We start from the raw sequence: 21,446 nt of genomic DNA, 5'->3' as shown, positions 1-21,446 counted from the left end.
TGAACTGCGCGTATAATACCATGATCGCCCTGGTGAACTGTGCGTATCATACCATGATCGCCCTGGTGAACTGCGCGTATGATACCATGATCGCCCTGGTGAACTGTGCGTATAATACCATGATCGCCCTGGTGAACTGTGCGTATGATACCATGATCGCCCTGGTGAACTGCGCGTATGATACCATGATCGCCCTGGTGAACTGTGCGTATAATACCATGATCGCCCTGGTGAACTGCGCGTATAATACCATGATCGCCCTGGTGAACTGTGCGTATAATACCATGATCGCCCTGGTGAACTGTGCGTATAATACCATGATCGCCCTGGTGAACTGTGCGTATAATACCATGATCGCCCTGGTGAACTGCGCGTATGAAACCATGATCGCCCTGGTGAACTGCGCGTATGATACCATGATCGCCTTGGTGAACTGCGCGTATAATACCATGATCGCCCTGGTGAACTCCGCGTATAATACCATGATCGCCCTGGTGAACTCCGCGTATGATACCATGAACGCCCTGGTGAACTCCGCGTATGATACCATGATCGCCTTGGTGAACTCCGCGTATGATACCATGATCGCCCTGGTGAACTCCGCGTATGATACCATGAGCGCCCTGGTGAACTGCGCGTATGATACCATGATCGCCTTGGTGAACTGTGCGTATGATACCATGATCGCCCTGGTGAACTGCGCGTATGATACCATGATCGCCCTGGTGAACTGCGCGTATAATACCATGATCGCCCAGGTGAACTGTGCGTATAATACCATGATCGCCCAGGTGAACTGTGCGTATGATACCATGATCGCCCTGGTGAACTGTGCGTATGATACCATGATCGCCCTGGTGAACTGTGCGTATGATACCATGATCGCCCTGGTGAACTGCTTATTATTTGTACGAACGGAAAGATGACAGCAGAAATTGACGAAAAAGTAACAGAGGAAGTATACGTAGGCAACAGGCTGTTACAGCATATGTCAACTGATAAGATATGCCAATGAATGGGGAGGTCGGACGAATAATATGTCGCGCGCAAGTCACACTGTGACGGTCGCGTGGGGTCCATTATAACAACCGTATACCATATACTTTCACGTGAGTCAAAATGGTTCGTCCAGGGTTTGGATGAGAAATGCAACTCAAAGCCAAGTGGTGTAAATCAGGCGATTTGAAGCATAAACCTTTTTTTTTTTTTTTAAGTGAAGCGGAATATTTTTCACTGAAACTTGGTTCGTGGAGTGTGGTATGTTTGGCTGGGTTTGTTCGAGTCATGTAAGCATGACTCATTGACACTGAATCCTTTCAACATGTTTTTAAGTCTCGTCCAATACCCTGGGTCACCTCAATCTGGGCAGGAGGTGGTAGGGACATTGGACGAGGAGGAGGATGAACCGCTGTTTAACCACACCGGACTCTCTGGCCGCTGAAGCCTCGAACACCACCGGGCGTTCAACGAGCTAAGAATCTTACGTTCTAGTTCAACGTTGGGGGTTTTTACATAGCAGCTGGCCTAGTATACGGCGAGTAACCTGGTTCACTTCGGCCGACCTTCTGCTAGTACTATCGTCTGGACGAAAATAAAAATCGAGTCGCCTCGGTTGTAAACATCCCAGTTTCTGGGAAATGGTTCCCAGCCCTTATGGACCACTGCCAGCCTTCCCTGCCTCCTTACGTGTGTGTGTTGTGACTGGTTACCCATACCCCTAAACGTTCACAGGGTTTTAAATAACATTCATGTCATTTACCAAGTCACTGTTCCGTAAAACATTTACATTGGGAGGATAAACACATCCTATCCTTCATGGGGCGTTGTCTTGAATTATATTAATTAATAGTGTATGGATGACGGTGATAATTACCCTACTGTGATATCAACCCAGAAACTAATGTTTCTCAGTTCAGCCATTGACGTGTCATCTTACACAGTTGGCCCAGTGCGTGCGCATCTGCCCCGGAATCAGTCGAGGTACCAGCGCAGCCCCGGAGATAGATCGCCTTTTTTTGGCATGATCTCATTCATTACAGTAAAAATGTTGCTTCAGTATCTAAATGCGGAAATGACGACGCATAAAATTTCAAGGCTAAAGTTACCCTGAAAAAAAATCATAGTACCGTTGTAAACAGAGAGAGAGAGAGAGAGAGAGAGAGAGAGAGAGAGAGAGAGAGAGAGGTTGTGTATTAATGATTCTAATTATGGCCAATATATACATATCCTTCCAAGCGGCCACTGACTGGCTTACGGACTTTGGCTGGACCTTGGGTGACACGTGAATCTCTGACCTTGTACTGACGGGTTCTGAGTAACCCAGCCCCCTCCCCCTACCTCAGGCACCCATCCTGCTGCCTCAGCCCCCCCCCCCCCACCACTTCCCCCCTACGCACACATCATACCCCTCCTCCCCCAGCATCCACAGACACCTTTCATCCCCCAGCACCTGATTACCACACACCCACTCACTCTCACCTGTTCTTGGACACAAGTCCAATAAGCTCAAGAGTATCCTACATATCTCTGTCCCCTTTATATATGAACGGACTTCGACCACACTTTTGATATTTGTCACTCCCGAGAGGGCTTATGCCCAGCCATGCGTCCACCAGGAGGAGTTTGTGCATGATCCAAGACTGTTGTGTAGTCTGCGACTGAACGTGATGTTGCATGCCAGTGCGCGCATAAAGAGAAAATTTCGCCCGACAACAACAACAGGCCAGAGAGCAGACATCCAGTCTCTCGTTCTTGATAACATCTTTTTATCATTACAAGTGATTCCCCATGTGATAAACAATTTGAAACTAACCAATCCGCCTCACCCTCACATAATGATCAAGCTCTGCCGACCAATGGCAGCTTCCTCTCCATGCTGCAAGCCAATCACGAGCGACGTAGCTACTGCCTGACCCACATCCTGCGCGCCGTCATTGGTGGAACGTGATGGGATTGGCTGGCAAACCGTCCCGTAGCACGTGGTCCTGCCGTGGGGTTGGTCTCAGTACCTCGTGAACGGGCCGGCCCATGCATGTGCAAAGCCGCCTCGTACAGTGAACTCCCCCCCTATACCGGTTACCACTGGTTTACCGTAGCCAAGCTAATATCGAGAATCGAAGGGGTTCGGGTAGCTTCAGCGCCATGTGCACCATAGCTTAATTGCGTTCCATAGACGACCGATATTTGCCTAAAGCACAAGGACGTGACTTGTAGCGACCTTGAGACACGGGTGATGTCATTAGAGGGGGCGACTCCAAGTCTTTGACGGGCCCCCTGCTTGGTTGCTGATAGGGTTGAAAGTGTCTCCATCCCGCGGCAACCTTAAGAAACTGTGCACGTGACGATGCCACCAAGACGTTGAGACCATACTTTAATACGTATTCCCATATATAAGTCTTGTCATGTAATCATTTTAGAGGATTACACATTGAAATCAAAATTAGACGTCAGAATGAAAGATCAACCGAGTCAGTCTAACAAGTACGTTTGTATCCTCTTCTAACTTGCACAATCTAGTGCAACATCTGATGCTTCGTTAACGATTTCTCGCGTAAGTTCATATAATATTTTCTTATGCAGAGAACCAGATGAAACAATTGCCAACACGAGAGAAAGGCAGACACCTCCTCCCTCTCAAAAGACATGTTGCCAAGAGAAAAAACTCGTGTCACTGTGACATAAACGTATATCACACATAGTAACGGTCCTAATGGGGTGGTGAGCTGTGAGCCCCACATAAGTGTATCAGTCTGAACTTGAAGTGAACGGGAACCTAACGCTAGGTCAGTGCGGCCGTTCCCCCCCCCCCCCTTCCCCTCCCCCCCACGATAGCAACTGGAGAACCAATCACAACAAGGCCCCCCTCGTTGCCCTCGACGGGCGACAGTTATCTTTGACACTATCGTTCGCTAGCAGAGACATCATGGGTTGACTTTTTAATTAGTTCAGTCCCTGAAATGGCAATAATGAGGCCACCGGCAATTTTACATCAGCTGTATAGACTTTACAAGCGCCAAAGTCCCGTCCAGCTAAATCTTTAGTCCGCCGCCATTCGGTGATGCTGAAAAGCCTTCCGCATAAAAAAAAAAAAAAAATGACAGTCGTGATTTACATCTCACCGAGCCTCTGGTTACTCTCAATGCCTCCAGAATTGTGTATAACGACTGCTATGGAGAATTGGATTATTTTATTGATTACAGTATTAACGCCAGACCTTTCGTCTTTTTTGGTTTTCCTTCCTTGAATTTATTACCTTTTCAACTGGTTTATAGGAAGAAGCCTTTCAGCAGTTCATCTCAGCGTTAGACTGTATTTGGAGAAACTTCGTAAAATATTGCCATCTCAATCTTGAAAACCTTCCTATACATTAATTGGGTAAGTACATGGGAAGGACAAATATGAATGAGAGAATTATTACGATTGAGAGGTTTAAGGACGTAAAATAAACAACAAAGAACCGGTACCGTTAACATTCCCCCTGCGATTTTCGTTTTCTATAAATGTCATGAAAATTTATACCAAAGTGGGTCTGTTGAAGAGGGTCGTACTACCTTAAGAGTTTTTCCATTGTTCCCCCTGTTGGCACAAGCCAGTGTGGGAGTCATCCCGCGCGGGTCGAAGGGTACAAGCGGCTCATTAAGACCCAATGAGAGCGCCAAAGTAAATGAGGAGTAAATGTAATATTTGGTCTGACGTCATCTCCGAAGTGTATTAGTTCTCGAGACACGTTGTTGTGAAGGCTATTAACCAAGCCTTGATGATACGTTGGGTTCTCAAGTTCACCCAGATGGTGCGGATGTCATACGGATGACGTATGACGTCAAACTCCCAAATATTAAGTGGAAGAAAAAAAATTGAGGTTTTATAAACTGTAGTACAGTGGTGCAACTGCATATCTACATTGTACACACTAGTAATTCCTTTGGAGGAACTTGCCACACCTTCGCCCAGCCCACCTTGAGCCCGATGGACTATCACGTCTCTTCACTGTTCAGGGAAATTCCCTGCAACCCCACGAATGTCAACAAACAGTACATCACATTCCTCTATGTAGTAAACGTTACAATAAATACATAAATAAATAAATTATATATATATATATATATATATATATATATATATATATATATATATATATATATATATATATATATATCAGGTTAACCCATACAGATAGGCGTGAGACCAAATTTCTCTGGTACTCTTCAAATCAGTTTGGCTGATGCTGCGGCTCCATCCTAACCCATACAATGCATAACATCATACAAACACAAGGCAGTAGGTGCCCGGCTGGGGATTGGTTTGCATCAGTTCGATTCCTGGGCGTGGCAAATCGGCCTACATCTAACCCAGGTGTTCATCTTCCCCTCGGGGATGAACGGCTACGGCTAGACTGTGTTTGTGTGTGTGCATAAATAAATAGAGGGGGGAAAAAATGGTACATATACACAAGGTTAAGAGACAGGGCAACACGACTGTAAAACTCTTTCCCCGCAACATACAAATCGTAATCACACATACACACACACACACACCAATGGAAAATATCACCCAGCAACATTTCCACGTGAGATGTGGGGGATGAGCTTCCTGAACGTGACCCAGCTAACACTTGGCAGTCTGCTGACGCCCACCTCGCTTGTACACAACAACTAAATTAGCAGCGGCAGGGAATATCCTGGGACTAGGCTTGCTTGAGTTCGTTACCTTCAACCTTAAATTCCCGTTAGTCTCCAACGTCTAATATATATATATATATATATATATATATATATATATATATATATATATATATATATATATATATATATATATATATATCTGGGACAGGAAAGTAAATAAATATATCGGAAATGGCAACAATCCACAGTTCTGCATTCGCACGCAAGATTGTGTAGTCGAATTGTGGCTCATAAAGATCGTTTGAGCTTAGGATACAAGAGGAGGGAAATTAATTAATGACACCTTGATGATCATGAAAGTCGAGCACATACTCGTGTTTGAGAAACTGTAGAAATGAAACACTGTGGTCGGTTGTTTACAGTTTGGGCCAGACCGTCAAACGTTGAGCTACGAGAACGAGAATGAACCGAGAAATCTTTTACAACTTTTATAGATGTTAAAGATATTTGTAAGACTACATAATCTCCCACTATGTAGTCATTTTTTTTTTTATTCTGTAATATTATTATTACGTTACACTTGGGCCACGACATATACAGGGTGTCCCAAAAAAATGTACTTACGTTTTCACACCCTATAACTCACTGAATTTTTTTTTCAGATCTGAAAAAATTCAGTGAGTTATAGGGTGTCAAAAAGTGAGTACATCTGTTTGGCACACCCTGTATGTAAAATGTCTGGGTCCTCATCTTACTTCAAATTTCAATCTTACGTATGTTGCTCTTAAACATTTTGGTATACAATATCGAGATTATGACGATTCTGTACAGTTCGTGGCCAGATCATGAGAGATCTCTATAAACTGAATTTGCTTGTAATACATATAGAAAGGTAATGTTTTCCTCAAATCATCGTCCGTCATATTTATTCTTTTTTTTTTTACCATTATTTCAACAGAACTTTACAAGAGACAAGATAATGACATGTAATTTCCTGGATATAGACTAAATGCTGGAAAATGAGTACTGATTTGGAAGCTTTTTGAGTCTCCAAAGGGGCAAGACTTCCTTAAGCTGGGATGTTGCTGAAGGAATGGTTGACATAACATTTTTTTTCTTGCGTTGGAGGCTCCATTCATAGGCAAAAGTCCGAATCACGGCCGGGTCTTAATTTGAAATATAGATAGGGATTATGAATGGGGAAAAAAAAGGAAAAGACAAGGAAAAGTATTCACGAGTTTTAGAAGAGAAATACTTGTCTTTTATGTTGTGCCAAGGCATAGTTACCGAAAAAGACATGAGACGGTAGAGAATTCCAAAGCTTGAAGACGTAGGGAAAGAAACAGATATCAAAACGGCCCACCCTTAAGTTACCAACGGCCACACAGTTTATCATGTGACGCATCAGCTTGCCATCAGTTGGTCTAGCTAGTGGTGGGTGGCACATAAACAGCCAGTTCTTTGGAGCAAAAAAAACAAAATAATACCTACAGAGGAGGGAAAGAACCAGCATTTCGGCGTAGGGCAAGCGGGTCAAGTTTTGAAGTTAGCCTGGGAGAGTTCATAAGTCGACAGCTTTCGACTCAACTTTGTCAAGTAAGGATGCATAGCTAAAGCCACCTCAGATGTGAGAGCAGGACTCCAAACAAGGAAGAATCAGTCCTTGTAAAAACGGAGCAACTGTTCAAAAAAACAAATTTCGACATCTAAACAGACCTCCCAGTTTCTTAGAGGCAAACTTACCTATTTCCGTAATATGGCGTTTTCCGAGAAAGAGTGTAATATGTTCAATGAGTCAAGAGGTAGAAATACAGTACCGTAAAAAAAGAAACGAGAGCTGTGAAAAGTTTCCGATAGAGAGATGGGTAGAAACTGGGTCTTGGAGGTATTAAGTTTAACTAGTTTTCGTCTACCTTAGATATCCTGTCCAAATCTGAGTTTATGGAGGAAGTTGTGTCGAGACGTAATGTAGATCGAGTGAGAGAAGGGGCAGAATTAAAGAGTGGATGAATGGAGTGTTGAGTCATCAGCGTAAGAGTGCACTTGGTTATCATCGGAAGAGAGGAAATCATTGATAAGGAGAAAAAGTATAGGGAATAAGACAGAACCTTGAGGGGAAACAGCTGTTGATGGAAAAAGGGAGGGATGGAGGCTGATCCATCAACAACCACTGACATAGATCGGCTGGAAAGGAGGCTAGATATGAGTGGACAAAGTGAAGGAGGGAAGCCAAAAGAGAGGAGCTTAGAGATACGACCCCAATGCCAAACCTTGTCAAAAGATTTGGGTATGTCATGGGCAGCCACACAACCCGGAATCAGGGATGATGACCAGACATCAGTAAAACAGGAAAGAATACCACCAATGGATCTCGCCTTACGGAAGCCATACTGGTGAACAAAGAAAAGACTGGGAGATTCAAAGTGTGTAAGGATACGGGAGTTGAAGAGGGATTCAAATACTTTGGAAATGGTAGATGTCAAAGCAACAGGACAATGGTAAGATTAAATAATGAATAATCATATCAGTATGCCCCGGTAATACATGGTATTATCGGCGTTAACATAATTCACCTCTCGTGTTATCAGTAATTGTTGCGCTAATCAATCCACTTATCACCTTTAATTATACCGTAAAAAGTTCAAAAGGTCAGGCATCTCATAGCATGGAGGGTTTGACTTTAATAATGAAAAGTGATTTACTTAAGCGAGCACTAAATTTGTAAAATTGGGAGATAGAAATAACACCTGTCTTGGGCCATATACATGGTGATGATCGAAAAAATCAGGTAAAAGTGATGTAATATTTTCGTTTGGTCTATGGACTTGGACGATGATTTTAGGAACCTAGCTTTTGATAGGTTTGGAGATCCAAACATCCACCCAACCACTCCAGCAGGGTGTTTATTGGCTAGGATATCTTAACATGTGATTATATGTCACCATAATGCTACCATTCTGGAGTTACTTCTAACACCAGACAGCAGCAGTCAGAAATACCTTGCTTTGGTACAGCCCACGATTTTTAAATAATGTGCGGCATATGGATGGAGAGCCAGGCAGCGCACTGGCACCAACATTATAAACAAAAAGTAAATTTAAAATGTGGACATGCATATGCAGGGCAAGCCAGTCTGTTTCTCAAAAAAAGAAAAAAAAAAAGAAAAAGAAAATACCGTTCGTAGTCTAAAGTCGTCTGCTCCCAAACACGTTTGGCAATGTCTGGTTAAATTGTCAACAATGAATTTAGCTGCATCATATATTTCTTATTTTTCTATAATAATCTCCGGTTTATGTACGGTAGCCAACCCGAAAACACGATTGTACATTCGTAAATCGGCTTTAATTACTACACTACGATCTCAGTGAATAAGACGGACTGAAAGCGCCGAGTTTATACACAGTTATTATGGAAAGATCGACCTGGTGTCATTTAAATTTGTGGACACCATCTCTGCATCTCTCTAAAATCAGGAATCTGTTGACCATCTTGGGTACTCTGCAACCAACTCATGTGATAGGCATTACGTCATCATCGTGCACATTCAGAGGTACCAAATGCTGAGATGGTAAATTTACTTAAGGTTAGAAATAACATTTACATCAAGGGTGAGGGCTGTCATAAATATTTTGACAAGAGAGATACACACACACAAGCCTCTTTCCTTACAGATGCAAGAGGCAGATCTTTACTCGTAGTAGGTCATTCTTCTGTAAATTGCTAGCTAAGTGAAAGCTGTTTGTGTACATGCAGTAGCAGCCAGTTATTGTCTATACCCATGATCACGGACGATTGTGACCTTTAGCTTAGAGAGACGCAATGGTATCGCACATTCCCATGCTACTTACAGAAAAATTAATGGCATTGTCCCGAAGCCTAGCCAAAACTAATGGTATTGTCTCTAAGCCTAGCCAAAACTAATGGTATTGTCTCTAAGCCTAGCCAATCGAAATACGAAGCGGAAAAGAATAGTTTCCACGCTGATGACGGATAAACACCGGGACACACATGCAGACTTCTGAAATAACCCTGAATGCTGTGACAGATTTAAGGGTAGGTAGTCTGTACATCTACCACATACGATCTAACGTTACCGTAGAATTTCGTCGTATGGAGGTCCTCGAATTGGAAACAACATAAGCATAAACAGAAACAATCAAACGAAGAAATTGGAATAAAACAATTAGAAAGGTTTCCAACCTTGTGGATGGGAACAACTTACCTTAGATTCTGCCTGGTCCACACAGACACAAGCAGCTCTCCTTATGTAGCCATCTTCATCTAATACCCGTGTGCGAGGCGTTGAGTTTTTCGTCCGATTCGGCCCTTTAGTAATGTCGTTGGTGTCGTTGTTGTTGCTGAGATCTTCCACCTGCTTATTGTTATTCGAATTCCAATCAGTTGTATTGTTATTGGTGTCATCCTGACCACAGACGGTGGTGGTAGTGGCCACAGTGAGGCCCCCAAACCTCTCCCCGTCCACGACATTGCTGCTGTTGTTGTTGTCATCCACATAGTCGATGTTCATGTCCTCATAGCTGCTCCCGCTCTCTAAGCTGCTGGTGCTGACTCGGCCATGCCCACCATTATTACTCGTGTTGAAGTTGTTATTCGTGCGACATATCCTCCAGAATTCGCTGCCGTCGCTGCCCCACACTCTCCCAAGCCATGAGGAAGAGTTAGGGCTGCCGACGGAGTCCACCTCGCAGGGGATCATGGTGTAAGGAAGCTGAGGCTGGCTGGTCTTGGAGGCGTCGAACTCGACGTTTGAAGGCACGGACATGGACTGCATCTTTGCAAATTGACGGGGTTTAACACCAATAAATATGAATTACAATAAACTAATGGTCAAGTTTTTCGCTTTTTGTGGTACAATCGACACTTGACAGCATCTTGATACATGGGGGGGAAAGTTTGGTGTGGTCTGAGTTTTAAAAGTACAGGATGTGATTTAAGAATCACGGCCGGCCCTTAACGCAGAGTTAAAGACACTGGTAGTCTGTCGATACTCGTATATCTAGTTGAGGAGATTCCCTTCTCGCTCAAGGAGCCAGCAGACGGCGTTCAACACAGTTGTGCACTTGAGCTACACTGGTATATAGAATGATCCGCCTCGGGTACCTCACCCGTGCTATGTACCCCAGTGTGTTCACACCTCCCTCCTCCCCTCCCTCCCCTCTGGTCCCGCCTCCACCTTCATGACGTCATGGCCGACACACACCGACCGCCTCTCTTGGGGACCTGCGCTGCCCACAGGTTCAACACGATTGCGCAACGGTGTGATTTATTTACCTTCGGTACTTTGATTATTCTAGTTTGATCATACGTATGTCTTACAGTCATGTCTATGCTTTTGCTTATGGAAACTGCATTACATATCGTTGCCACACCCTTCTTTTCGTGATGAAGTAAGCATGATGGGGTGAGAGATACGATTATCACAGTTACCATTTCACCATTTATTTCGTTTTTTCTTTTTTCGCCTGGTGACCTGATGCGTCACTTTAGTAAGGCACTGAAAGCTATGTTTTCATGCCAGGGCAGAACGCTCGTAGTATCTTTACTGCGAACGTGACTCTAACCGGAACGAGAATGAGTTACTTAATGCCACAAGGAGGGTCTCCTAAAACGTCGGCGTGAGGGACTGGCAGCGTACCAGCGTCGACGCCTCACATAGAATATAATACTCTTCTTCATATTATTATTATCATTATTATCATCTTACTCATTTCTGTTATCGTTATTGATATCATATTATTATCATTATTATTATCATCATCATTATTGTTATCATTATTATTATTGTTGTGTATATGACCCCCGAAACCCCTTTGGCTGGCCGGGTTTCTGCAGCAGTAGGAAGATGATGGACTCTCGTTAGATGGAGCAGTTCCTCGAAGATGTCTTCGAAGAACTACTAACGTCAATACGGCTTCGTCGAAGATGTCCAGTAGCATACACACACACACACACACACACACACACACACACAGATGCAGAGTACAGACACTTCTTAAAAGGAAAAAAGTACTCCGAGTCCATCATTTCCATGCTACTGGAGGTAGCGCAGCCCTTGCTTGCGTAAGGCCCGAGCACCAGCATCCTTTCTTAGGAAGGGATCCTGGGATATATATATATATATATATATATATATATATATATATATATATATATATATATATATATATTACAGAACAGTTTATAGAAGACACTCAAAAGGTAAAATTCTTTTTGAGAAGTATGTCATGTAAATTCGTATCTAATTTCTTAGATAAATTCCTTTATTTTCACATGATTATTATAGTTTTCCTTATGTAAAATATGAGTGGGGATATTAAGAAATAATTTCTTAGACTATAAGTACGAATCATGTTCCTCAAAGATAGCTTGCTCGTTATTCTATATTTAATACTAAAAGGCACAATTTGAGTTGGATCAATATCTTCGGTATGATTGGACGATCAAAAAAATAATTAACATTGAGTAAGTAGGAAAAGAAATCGCGGTAGGTTAAATATCTGGAACGCCACACACGTTAGATAGAAAGAATTTCATATCACTAAGTATTATGAAAAGATTTCCACCGTCCATAATATCAAGAAATCATGAAAGCTATATTTCAAAGAGTATCGTGAAATCTGTTTATGAAACTCATACAAAGGAGGCGTTTTTAAAAGAGAAAAGACGATGAATATCTATTTGTCTAACCTGACATGTGTTCATATAACTTAAAGGAATGGGACACACAGAATATAAATATTCTTAACAGTATTTATTTACGCTGAAAGATAGATAAACATAGTTCTCCCTTGGAACGCAAAGGCCCACCCGATGAACGGAAGCCCCACTTATGTTGGTCATCTAAAACTAGGCCGGAGTTCGGGGTTGTAGAGTACAGCCTCCAGACTTCCTGTGGGTGGACGGCCTGCCTAATGCCTCTGTCCTACATTGATATTTGGGAGCTTCAGCGTACGTGCTGCTCCGCCCGGGTACTGATGGTTATTTTTCAGATGACTTCATAGTAAGCGATACATTTGTCACGAATTGTGGTTGTTGGGCATTTCTATCCCTGGCACGGGCGCTTGCCTTCAGATGGCATGTCTTCATGTATATAATGTAAATGATTTATTATGACGTATGAATTGGAAGAGTGAGTAGACACAACTGAGTTGTGTCTACTCACTTTCCCTTCCGTTTATAATTTTCCAAAAGAAGGAATGGGGAGGTGGGCTAAGTGAGGATATACCCTCTAAGGCTCACTCCTCTGTTCTTAATGCAGCCTTGCTAATGCGGGATAAAGCGAATATGTATGAAAAAAGATATATATATATATATATATATATATATATATATATATATATATTTTTTTTTTTTTTTTTTTTTTTTTTCTTTCATACTATTCGCCATTTCCCGCATTAGCGAGGTAGCGTTAAGAACAGAGGACTGGGCCTTAGAGGGAATATCCTCACCTGGCCCCCTTCTCTGATCCCTCTTTTGGAAAATTAAAAAAAAGAAATAAAAAAAAAAGAGGGGAGGATTTCCAGCCACCCGCTCCCTCCCCTTTTAGTCGCCTTCTACGACACGCAGGGAATACGTGGGAAGTATTCTTTCTCCCCTATCCCCAGGGATATATATATATATATATATATATATATATATATATATATATATATATATATATATATATACATATATATATATATATATTGGAAAGGGTCATAATTTTGCGCGTGATCAAGATATTCCTATGAGTCCTCGGGGAAAATAAAACACGATAATTTCCCAAGTGCACTCTCGTGTAATAATCACATCATCAGGAAAGACACAAGAGAGAAATATAAGTCAGTTGATATAAAGCGAAGAGACGAAGCTAGGACCAAATGGCGTCCTAGCCGTTATATTTCTCTCATGTGTCTACCCTGATGATGTGATTATTACACGAAAGTGGACTTGGGAACTTACCGCGTTTCATTTTCCCCGTGGACTCATAGGAGAATATATATATATATATATATATATATATATATATATATATATATATATATATATATATACTTCTAACGTTTCGGCGTGCTCAGAACCCTACTTCAGAGAAACTAGGATACAAAGATAGAAGTTTATGTACCCCTACAGGCCTATCCTATCTCGCCAGATACCTCCACATTTTCCTTCCACTTGGCCATCCTTTTCCCCCTTTTCCAGCTGCATTCCCATTACATTTCGAGACCGTCAGTTTTGCAGCTGGTTCCGGCCCCTCGTAGAAAACCGTGACTCACGGTTGTTAATCACTCTTCCTCTTATGTGGACAGCTTCCAAGGCTTTTCTAACTCGCTTGCTCAGACCATTATGTATTATCTTAATCTCATGCTTCATGGTAGGCTTCCATCCTTGTCTATGTGGATAAAAACATTCCATGTTCTGTATCAACTCTATGTTCACTTATTCTTTTGGCCATACCTCGCCTTGTTTCGCCATAGTGCTTGTCTAGACATCCAGTGCATAGTGCACCGTATATCATGCTTTGCTCGTTGATCCATCTTCCAATTCTTGTTTTCATTACATTATCCATCTTCATCCCTGACGAAGTAGTAATGTTTATTCCTGTCTTCTGTATCTCTCCATATCTGAGTCATTCCTTGAACTGGGGACTGGTTGCTGCTCTCAACACTTCCTCTGCACATTTGCATGATGATATTGGCTTTCTTCTTGAGTTTGATTAACAAATCAATTCAAGGAGGCCAAATGACTATTAAGTGGACAGCTGATACAAAACATCCGCCTGGCGCTTCTCCAGATTCTGTATCGCTTTATTCGGTCTTGAAATCGATTTACAGAGCGATTGAAACCGGTTTAGAGAAGGAAAAAATCGAATACCTTACCTTATCGTCGGTTACACACGTACGATCTTCCAGCCTTGAGACACTCGGGGGGGGGAAAAAACGTTGCTTCTCCACGCGTTTTCTTATTGATATTCACTTCATCGCTACAGTCTGGACACTGTAGTCTAAGTAACTGTACTAAGAGGAATCGAGCTAACGTGTCCTGACCCTGGAATAGTTGTCACATCTCAAATCCTGTATGATAGCAGCCTTCACGATCTTGTACAGCCATGGTGCAACTCAACAAGACATGATACAGTCTTCATTTCACAACGATTCTGTGAAAAATGATAATGTGTATCAGTAACAGGTAATCATCCGCCCTCCCCTCATACTACCGCCAAGAAACAGAATCCAAATTCATTGGATGTTCCAAACCTTTAAAAAGTTGCCATTCCATCTATATGAAATAATATAACAAGAAGTGAAGGTGTCAAAATCTATCTGAAAAGTAACTCTTTGTATTTATAAAGATGCCATCTCTGCTTAAAACATAGGTTACTTAGTCTATACCATTGTTTTCTTCTCGAAACTTAAGTTGCATGGCGCCAACCACCAGCTACCAAAATCGAGGAGAATTTCCTCCGAAATGAGGGAATTTAGCCAGTAATCGACCTCACATACCATGTGTACCATTCCGTTATCTGAGCTACTTTTTTCTTTATTTCAGTCGGTATTCTTATACTTTATATGGCTTATTTACGATTAAACCCTCATTATCCCCTCTCCTTCAAACTTTTCACGGTATCGGGTATTAAACATCCATATACGACATTTTAGTGCAAATGTAAAAAGAAAAACATGCTGAGTGATTACCTGTATTGAATAAAGAATCCATAAGAATATAACGAAGATGCCAAAGGTAAAACACGCACGTTCGCTATACAGCGGAGTTTCCCAAGGAGAAATTCTCTCTCCAGCCCTCTTCATTCCCTTCCTATGTGACCTTTCATCCTATCCTACAGACCTCTTATGTGAAGACAACCTTTCATTGACATCACAGCATCGTGACGCTCTGCAAACAGCAACAAATAGGCAACAAATCATCACCCAATTAGAACTGGCTCACCCAGAATGTATGTATCTCTAAGCGCAAAATGTCGGCATCTTTGACAGTTTTCAGTCGCCCCTCTAACCCCAGACGGAGAATAATCCAACCAAACCAGCGGCTCCCTGTTATCTTGAATGGCCAATTGCTTCCACTCATCAAAACTGCCACTATTTTCAAATGGCACTGTTATGGGCAACACATACGACAAACACACTACATTCTCTCTCTGCACCACAAACATCAACACAAAGGCAGCAGACAGTCTAGATGACCCCCAGAATGCCTACTGATGCTGAATCCTTTAGCATTCATCACAAACACTTCATGTGCTCCACCCTAAACTGCGCCTTACATGCCACATGCACTCGACACCTACACAGTTCTTGTCATTAGTGTTGCTATACTTCAGTTCTTTCTGTTTCTTTATTCCATATATATATATATATATATATATATATATATATATATATAGAGAGAGAGAGAGAGAGAGAGAGAGAGAGAGAGAGAGAGAGAGAGAGAGAGAGAGATAAATAGATAGGTAGATACATAGATAGATAGATAGGTAGACAGATAAATTGACTGATTGATTAATAGATAGGAGCAGGCATGGCACGGGTATAAACATGCCTCAAACGTAGACATCCCGGATGAAAATAAAAATGAAGTGTATGATAAAAGCCTCTGAACCCTCTTAACTCTGTTACAGGCCGGCAGACATCAGGCATTTTTTGTACCTTGTATGTTTTACGTAATGTTCAGATTGTGGTTCAGTGATCTCTTGTCGTTGCTGGTCGTTAAATCCAACAAGATAAGAGGCATTCAGACATTAAAACTCTCTTGAAAGAGCGGCAAAGCATGTTGAATCACCAATACGGAACTGTTTAGATGAATGATGTTCATTTGAAGCCATGAAAAGGATAACAGCTGGTATGAGCATAGTGACACATTAGATAAGAGTTCTGATATCTTATTTACTGATAACCCATGATATGATATGTCGGTTTTCCTACAGATATTGAAGAGCAGTCGAACCCTTCCACTTATTGTCCCATTCTTGTGTCTCTTTAATGTCTTGGAAACTCCTTTCCACTTGTCCCATTCTTCTGTGTCTTTTAATGTCTTGGAAACTTACCTTAACTCTCGCGTTGTCAAAGAATCAGAATCCCATTCCCTTCTTTCTGATATTGATTACACAGTGTTTTGGTCTACTCGTGACTCATCTGTGATCCTTCTTCCTTGGGGATTTTTTTTTTTTTGTGGAACTTTTATCGTAGCCTTTGATATCTCCAAAGCATTTCGAAGAGTGAGGCATAAATATCTCCTTATTTTTCAAACTTCCTTCCTTTGAGTTTTTTAGCTTCTCTTCGTTAATGCACAGTTTCTTCTCTGACAATTCCATAACATTAGCCATCAATAGGACAACGTCCTTCTCTTATCCTACCAACAGGTGTATTCCTCCGTGTTCTGTCCTATCGCCTCATTCCTTTGTCCTCTCTTTGGAATTGATCTCCTCACTTCAAGTTCTAACTCAGTTTTTCTGATGATGATTCTTCCACTATGAACACTGCAACTCGCTTTCCCATCCTTCCTCCTGACACTCGCTCTCTCACACTGAACATCTGCCCTCTCTGGGATCAAGCCCGTGCATCAACTCAGACTTGGGAAGGATAATCTACTTAAAAATCTGTCGGTGCTAAAACGCAATTTCTCTCTGTATCTTCCAAAGACTCATCATATCCCTGTGTTCACATTTACAACACTGTACTTCACTGAAGCCCTGTAGTATTATAAACATGTTGGGCATGATGTGCCCAGCGCTCTATCTTTGGAGCCGTTACATGATCAACATCACAAAGTCTGCGTCCCTAAATGTGGTCGTGTTGTGTCGATACCGTAATAGTATTTTCTTGCGAGCAGTTATTCCACATCTGTGGGAGTATTATCCACCCAAGTATAGAGTACAGCGCACATAATTCAGGGTGGTTCTTCTTTCATCTCTCTCTTATCTAGGTGGTGTCAAGAGACCTCGTACGCCTTGTTGATTTTCCTGGCATCTCCTCTCTTCCACCATACGCCGCGATCTCTCTCTCTCTCTCTCTCTCTCTCTCTCTCTCTCTCTCTCTCTCTCTCTCTCTCTCTCTCTCGTACGGGTATTATTTTAGCCACCGCTCCCTCAGCCTTCCCACATATGTGTCACTGTCCCTAAGGCATGCGTGTGGCTGTGTGGAGACTGGCCACTCCAGTATTGACCGTTAAGACACCACCTTCCCCCCACAAACAGCTAGACTGTGGAATTCTTTCCCGCCTTCCCTCCTCATACAGCCAGTCTGTCTTAAGATTTATCAACGAACACCTGCGAAGCCCTGATTTGACGTCCAAGTTCTTTTTCGTATTTCATTTCATTCTTCTCACCCAAGATTCGGGCATGATTTTTTCGTGGCATGTCGGTCCATATATATATATATATATATATATATATATATATATATATATATATATATATATATATATATATATATATTGGAAAGGATCACAGTTTTGCGCGTGATCAATAATATTCATATGAGTCCTCGGGGAAAATGAAACACGATAAGTTCGCAAGTGCACTTTCGTGTCATAATCACATCATCAGGGGAGACACAAGAGAGAAATATAACAGTCAGTTGATATACAACGAAGAGACGTGATGATGTGATTATGACACGAAAGTGCACTTGGGAACTTATCGTGTTTCATTTTCCCCGTGGACTCATAGGAATATATATATGTGTGTATATATATATATATATATATATATATATATATATATATATATATATATATATATATATATATATGTATTCGCCATTTCCCGCGTAAGCAAGGTAGTGTTAAGAACAGAGGACTGAGCCTCAGAGGATATATCCTCACTTGGCCCCTTTCTCTGTTACTTCTTTTAGTCGCCTTTTACGACACGCAGTGAAAAGTTTTTATCGAGGATGTAAGGCATGTGTACGTGTAGGAAGAGAGGAAAGTGATTGGTTCTCAGTGAATGTAAGTTTGCGGTAGGGGTGTGTGATGTCTCCATGGTTGTTTAATTTGTTTATGGATGGGGTTGTTAGGGAGGTGAATGCAAGAGTTTTGGAAAGAGGGGCAAGTATGAAGTCTGTTGGGGATGAGAGAGCTTGGGAAGTGAGTCAGTTGTTGTTCGCTGATGATACAGCGCTGGTGGCTGATTCATGTGAGAAACTGCAGAAGCTAGTGACTGAGTTTGGTAAAGTGTGTGAAAGAAGAAAGTTAAGAATAAATGTGAATAAGAGCAAGGTTATTAGGTACAGTAGGGTTGAGGGTCAAGTCAATTGGGAGGTGAGTTTGAATGGAGAAAAACTGGAGGAAGTGAAGTGTTTTAGATATCTGGAAGTGGATCTGGCAGCGGATGGAACCATGGAAGCGGAAGTGGATCATAGGGTGGGGGAGGGGGCGAAAATTCTGGGAGCCTTGAAGAATGTGTGGAAGTCGAGAACATTATCTCGGAAAGCAAAAATGGGTATGTTTGAAGGAATAGTGGTTCCAACAATGTTGTATGGTTGCGAGGCGTGGGCTATGGGTAGAGTTGTGCGCAGGAGGATGGATGTGCTGGAAATGAGAGGTTTGAGGACAGTGTGTGGTGTGAGGTGGTTTGATCGAGTAAGTAACGTAAGGGTAAGAGAGATGTGTGGAAATAAAAAGAGCGTGGTTGAGAGAGCAGAAGAGGGTGTTTTGAAATGGTTTGGGCACATGGAGAGAATGAGTGAGGAAAGATTGACCAAGAGGATATATGTGTCGGAGGTGGAGAGAACGAGGAGAAGAGGGAGACCAAATTGGAGGTGGAAAGATGGAGTGAAAAAGATTTTGTGTGATCGGGGCCTGAACATGCAGGAGGGTGAAAGGAGGGCAAGGAATAGAGTGAATTGGAGCGATGTGGTATACCGGGGTTGACGTGCTGTCAGTGGATTGAATCGGGGCATGTGAAGCGTCTGGGGTAAACCATGGAAAGCTGTGTAGGTATGTATATTTGCGTGTGTGGACGTATGTATATACATGTGTATGGGGGGGGGTTGGGCCATTTCTTTCGTCTGTTTCCTTGCGCTACCTCGCAAACGCGGGAGACAGCGACAAAGCAAAAAAAAAAAAAAATATATATATATATATATATATATATATATATATATATATATATATATATATATACTTCCCACGTATTCTCTACGTGTCGTAGAAGGCGACTAAAAGGGGAAGTTCTCAAAGTGCTCTGGTACATTCCATGATTCAAACAGGCGGAGGCTAGGCTATAAGAATCCACATGAAGCATAAGGGTGTAGAATTTTGCTGGTGTCCTGGACATAGCGGTGCCAGAGGTAGCAAAACAGTGTGTGCTGAGACTAAGATAAATAGTTACATTTAATAATTCATCTATGAGAGTCGTACCTCACGTTGATTTTATGGGTAGAATGAAATTATTTCGGTAGATTAAGATGTCGATGGAGATTAGAAGCCCTTGAGAATAACGGATAGGACTCGCCATTCTGGGTCGGCTGAAGATTGGCTATACTAATGTTTACCAATGGTTACTTAATGAAGAGGCAACCTACACTCTCTTATGTCACACTGGCCAATGTGGTGTTACAGTGCAAAACATGTACTAACGGAGTGCTGAAAAATGTAGGCGGAGGCTAGGCTATAAGAATCCACATGAAGCATAAGGGTGTAGAATTTTGCTGGTGTCCTGGACATAGCGGTGCCAGAGGTAGCAAAACAGTGTGTGCTGAGACTAAGATAAATAGTTACATTTAATAATTCATCTATGAGAGTCGTACCTCACGTTGATTTTATGGGTAGAATGAAATTATTTCGGTAGATTAAGATGTCGATGGAGATTAGAAGCCCTTGAGAATAACGGATAGGACTCGCCATTCTGGGTCGGCTGAAGATTGGCTATACTAATGTTTACCAATGGTTACTTAATGAAGAGGCAACCTACACTCTCTTATGTCACACTGGCCAATGTGGTGTTACAGTGCAAAACATGTACTAACGGAGTGCTGAAAAATGTAGGAGTTTCAGAGTGAACATCAATTATATATAATGATAACTGAAAAATTATAAGTATTGGATACATTTTAGACGATAATCTTACTGATTCGTTAATATCTAAAAGATGCCAGATACATCGTATGATAAGAATTAAGTTTTTAGATAACTATTTCATGTTTAAAAACGGTAATTTGTAATAGTTTCCATCAGTTTTAAGCCTCGCCAATTCAGTGGCTCATGCGTATTAACTGGAGGTTGCGATCTATTTTGCAAGCGACTTTATTGTAGTGCAACAGGTGTTGTGTGACTTGTATGGTCGATGCATCAGTGAATAACTGCCATAGGGGAAGGCTCATCACCTGGGTTGGTTACGAACCAGTCGCCCCCCCCCTCCCATCCTCCCCTTTTTTTGATCGTCCATCAGTCGAAAGCCATCCAGTCCAGTGACAGAGGCACTGTACATGTGAAGATAGCAAATCTATGAATGACTGGCGACTAGTCCTCTGGTTCTGCAACTCCTCAGCTGAATCCAAAACTCCATGATATCCCTGCTTTTGTTTTCTAGATCCGTCGCTCCGAAATACATTCCAATACACTCCTCTCAAACTCCTTCATTTCTGATTGTATCAGCTCGTCGGGAAAGTCGAAGTCTCTTACTTTCATGCCTAGAATACCGCCCGTATCTTCCTCCTCAGCCGTTTATCGGTCCAAAAGACCTTCAACCCCCTAAGCCTGGTTGACATTGGAATATCTATCTTATCGACATCCGCTCTACCCAAGCCTTATCTGCATCCGCCATATAACCTCTGCCCTGCTTAATCACTTCCATTTCCTCTCCTTGCT

At 42.1% G+C, this 21,446-nt stretch overlaps 2 protein-coding genes across 3 annotated transcripts in view; one reads left to right on the top strand and one right to left on the bottom strand.

The window, feature by feature from the left end:
- LOC139759057 (uncharacterized) overlaps positions 1-10,772 on the bottom strand; it is a 71,498-nt gene extending 60,726 nt beyond the window's left edge. Inside the window, exon 1 of the mRNA XM_071680973.1 lies at positions 9,844-10,772. Coding sequence (XP_071537074.1) covers positions 9,844-10,413 — 570 coding nt within the window. The 5' untranslated portion in view covers positions 10,414-10,772. The remainder of the gene's footprint in view (positions 1-9,843) is intronic.
- Positions 1-21,446, top strand: part of LOC139759058 (intraflagellar transport protein 27 homolog) — a 225,593-nt gene that overhangs the window by 73,135 nt on the left and 131,012 nt on the right. The gene's annotated exons all lie outside the window — the stretch shown is intronic.

Source organism: Panulirus ornatus, chromosome 32 (assembly GCF_036320965.1).
Source record: "Panulirus ornatus isolate Po-2019 chromosome 32, ASM3632096v1, whole genome shotgun sequence".
Taxonomy (NCBI): Eukaryota; Metazoa; Arthropoda; class Malacostraca; order Decapoda; family Palinuridae; genus Panulirus; species Panulirus ornatus.
Note: the sequence above shows the minus strand (reverse complement) of the source record. Positions and strands in the feature narration are given on the sequence as shown.